General features: G+C 42.4%; 1 protein-coding gene across 1 annotated transcript; it reads right to left on the reverse strand.

The window, feature by feature from the left end:
• Nucleotides 1-222: 222 nt before the first annotated feature.
• On the reverse strand, nucleotides 223-4,052 carry LOC118425160 (zinc finger protein 239-like). Its single transcript, XM_035833986.1, has 2 exons — nucleotides 3,835-4,052; nucleotides 223-1,819 (listed from the first exon to the last, which is right to left on the reverse strand). The coding sequence occupies exon 2, from the start codon at nucleotides 1,798-1,800 to the stop codon at nucleotides 694-696; it is 1,107 nt and encodes a 368-aa protein (XP_035689879.1). The 5' UTR covers nucleotides 1,801-1,819; nucleotides 3,835-4,052; the 3' UTR covers nucleotides 223-693.

Raw genomic sequence — 4,052 nt, forward strand, 5'->3', positions numbered from 1 at the left:
GATTCCAGGCTAATGTCAACAAGGCATGAATGAATGAGCTGTTGGCACTTTTGATTAACATTCAATTTGTAATGTGCCTTCATCACCTATCGCACCATAGTGCCATAGTCACGTGATTTTCCCCACGTAAGACGGGGGCAGTATCGACTTCCGACGAACTTCGACCTTGCGTGCTGACGTCAGATGTGCTGAAAAATCTGCAGCTGAAGCAAATGGAAGATCTTACACGGTTGTTAAAGGCTATATTTAATACAGATGTACTTTTCCTCTTCCCTTGAAGTGATGAGAACATAGATAGCTCCATACCATGCATGTAGCCCTGTTATCAACACCCTTATACTTGACATTATACATAGTACAAAATCTATCATGCACTCTACTCTTAACCACCAAACTATGATTATAAAGACTATACACACTTGAAAATGCTGTTCTTGTTATATTTTTTGGTGTTTTGTTGTGTTTCAGCTTTATCATGTGGAGTCTTTTGTGGTACATGAGTATTAAAGCAAGGACATCATGATTAACGCCATTATTCCTTAACTCAAACCATTGCCAATTGGTATTAACCTTTTCAAGTACTTCTATAATTGTTTCCCTTTTTCTTAGGTACATAGGTAACATGTTTGAGAGTCCTATTAGAGTCCTAGAGAATTTTCGTATCATTTTTTCCCAGTCTTCAGATGACCCGTCTCACTGAACTGCCCCACGTTTGTAAGGTTTCTTACCGGTGTGAGTCCTCATATGTCTCTTCAGAGAACCCTGTTCACTGAACTGCCTGCTGCACTCCGTGCACCTGTAAGGTTTCTCTCCAGTATGAGTCCGCATATGCGCCTTCAGATTAACCAGCAGACTAAACTGTCTAGTACACTCGTCACATCTGTAAGGTTTCTCTCCAGTGTGAATCCTCATATGAGTATTTAGATTACTCAGCTGACTAAATGTATTGCTGCACTGCTCACATTTGTAAGGTTTCTCACCAGTGTGAGTCCTCATATGCGTCTTCAGAGAACCCAGCTTACTGAATCGCCTGCTGCACTGCTCACATTTGTAAGGTTTCTCACCGGTATGAGTCCGCATGTGACTCTTCAGAGTACCCAGCTCGCTGAACTGTTTTCCACACTTATCACATCTGTAGGGTTTCTCTCCAGTGTGAGTCCTTATATGCCTCTTCAGAGAACCCTGATCAATGAACTGTTTGCCGCACTGCTCACACCTGTAAGATTTCTCCCCTGTGTGAGTTTTAACATGCATCTTCAGATGAAGCAGCTCACTGAACTGTTTGCTACACTGCTCACATCTGTAGGGTTTCTCTCCAGTGTGAGTCCTCATATGAGACTTTAGATTAGACAGTTCACTAAATTGTTTGTTGCATTTATCACACCTGTAAGGTTTCTCTCCTGTATGAGTCCTCATATGTCTCTTCAGAGTACCCTGATCAACGAACTGTTTGCTGCACTGCTCACATTTGTAGGGTTTTTCACCAGTATGAGACCTTATATGTCTTTTCAGATCACCCAGCTGACTAAACTGCCTGCCGCACTGCTCACATCTGTACGGTTTCTCGCCAGTGTGAGTCCCCATATGTCTCTTCAAATTAACCAGCTGACTGAACTGTTTGCTGCACTCCTCACACCTGTACGGTTTTTCACCAGTGTGCGTAAGAATGTGATTCCTTAACTTACTGAGATAACGAAACTGCTTGTCACACTCGCTGCACTTGTGGGTACATGGAGGATCCTCTCTGCGTCCATCCTTACCCTCTTTTTTTTTCAGATGAGCTCCATCGTTGTTTGCCATATTGATCAAGTTTCTGTCACTGTGGTAATGATAATAGAATTGTGTATCAGACATCAGATAGAAATGAATACTTGCCAAGCTGTCTGTAGTAGCTAGTAGTCCACCCACAGCTACCTCTGGTCCATTACAGCATGTGACACTGTGGTAGACATGGTAAAATGGGTATATGCTTGTAAAATTTGATAGCAGGGTCGTATTGCAATGAAATTTCACAAGGTGCTAGCAGTCATTAAATGAAATAAAACACCTGGCACATCATGCTTTGTACAAGGGCCCATCAAAACACGACCGTTTGGCATGGTTGTGCAAAATTGTCGTTATACATGCCACAAGGGCCAGAGGCGCTCATTCCCCCAAGTAAGACAAGCAAATGAGGCTTAAGTAATATATGTACATACTAGTATGTAGGATCGTGTGGCCCAATCGGTAAGGTGTTTGGTCCATCCCAGACACCAGAGGTAAGAAGTCGCTCATGTGTCACCGATCTTGTGCCCTTTGGAAAAAAGGCACTTAAACGACTTTCCTAGCTTCACTCAGGTGAAAATGAGTACCTAGCTTCGGCTAGTGCCGTCCCTCGAATGGTGTTCCCGTTTTCAGAGAGAGCCACACCTCGAGCACGCTAAAGATCCCACCACACTTATTAAGATTAGGGGCCCTTCCCGGTAGCAAAAAAATGGCTATCTATAGTTATGATCACACTCCATTGGTTGCTGGGATAATAGAAAAATCGGCCAAATGGACAGACAACACTTAACATACCAGAAAAGGTAGCACACTGTACACAGTACTCCGAAGCCGGTTAACTTCTCTGCTGCAAATGTGATCTGTGTATACATGTATTTGAGGACCCTTTAAGCAATTGTAATACTAGTAGACATTTCTACTATCAATATTTTTTCAGCAGCTTACGGAGTCAGTGTCCAAAAGATAAGGGAAGCCATAATCAGTGCAGTCATTCGTACCTCCGGCATATTTCAGACAATGGCTTTGTCACTGTTTGCGTTGTTTTTGTCCCCTAGAAAAGCCTTTGTACAGATGCCATCCTAACCCAAATGCGGTTTAGAAAAGATACAAAGGATACATGGAAGGAAATGGAATGAAATGCAAACGAAATAGAAACGCAATATTAATGGCTGGACATGGTACGAAATGTGATCAAACTGAAATAACGTTTAAAAAAGTATATATTAGGTAATAGGAAACGGTAATGGAGAAGGAATTAAATACAGAATTGGATTGTTCATGAATATAACGTTAACCGTTGTGGTTTATTTTTAGAGTTTCACATAGAATTAGCTTTGCTAATTGTTATTCTCTCAAGAACCGCAATTGTTACCGATGGTTGGGACAGACAATACGTATTGATATGCTAATGAACAGCTGCGGATATACTAGTAGTATGTGAGTACTCGTATGTCTCTTCAGAGCACCCGGCTCACCAAACTGTCTGCCGCACTCCTCACTTTTCTAGGGTTTCTTTTTAACCTCCTTGTCTTTACCGGCTTACCGGCTTACCGGCTAACCCCCTCGGGAGCGATCCGGTAAAAAGTCCCGGCCACTACTGATGTCAGTGACCCAACCTCTACTTGGAGAAATAGCTAAGACCACACAGACCCAAGGCACACAGACCAGAAATGTGCCAGGGCTTCAATATCTATCGGGCAAAGGAACAATACATATGCTAATCCGGTCCCTATTGAGAATCCATGGGGCAACAATCTGGCTTCCTGTGTATAAAAATAAAAATAGCCCAAACCAAGGAGGTTAAAAATCATTTTTAACCTCCTTGCCCAAACGATGTAGCTACTATAGGCTTTATCTTTAACATATACTGGTAGAAATTTCGGTAACACATCTTTTATGCAACAATATTCCTTCTCCACAAAGAGTGAATTTCTAGGCCAGAGCTTGGGTGCAAATGTGATGCTCAAAACAACGGCCCATTTCGCTTCAAAGGAATCTGTTTAATAGAAAGATAGGCAACAGTCGTGGTTATTTTAAATACCACCTTATTTCAAAGAATAATAGTCTTACCTTGTGAATGTTTGCTGAGAAGTTGCTCTATCTCAGGCCAAGAGATATTAGAAGTTAACCTCCTTTTTCGGGCGACGGATTGCGCACGTGTCCGCTCGCGCGAGCTTCAGATCGAATAAATGACGTAGTCCGTTTCATCAATGGGTTAGCCCTGGGGGTTATGCAAATCAGACTTGCTGTGGCCAATCAGGGCTCGCTTCTGAAACAATCAACTGAAG

Source organism: Branchiostoma floridae, chromosome 10, assembly GCF_000003815.2.
Source record: "Branchiostoma floridae strain S238N-H82 chromosome 10, Bfl_VNyyK, whole genome shotgun sequence".
In the NCBI taxonomy this organism is placed as follows: Eukaryota; Metazoa; Chordata; class Leptocardii; order Amphioxiformes; family Branchiostomatidae; genus Branchiostoma; species Branchiostoma floridae.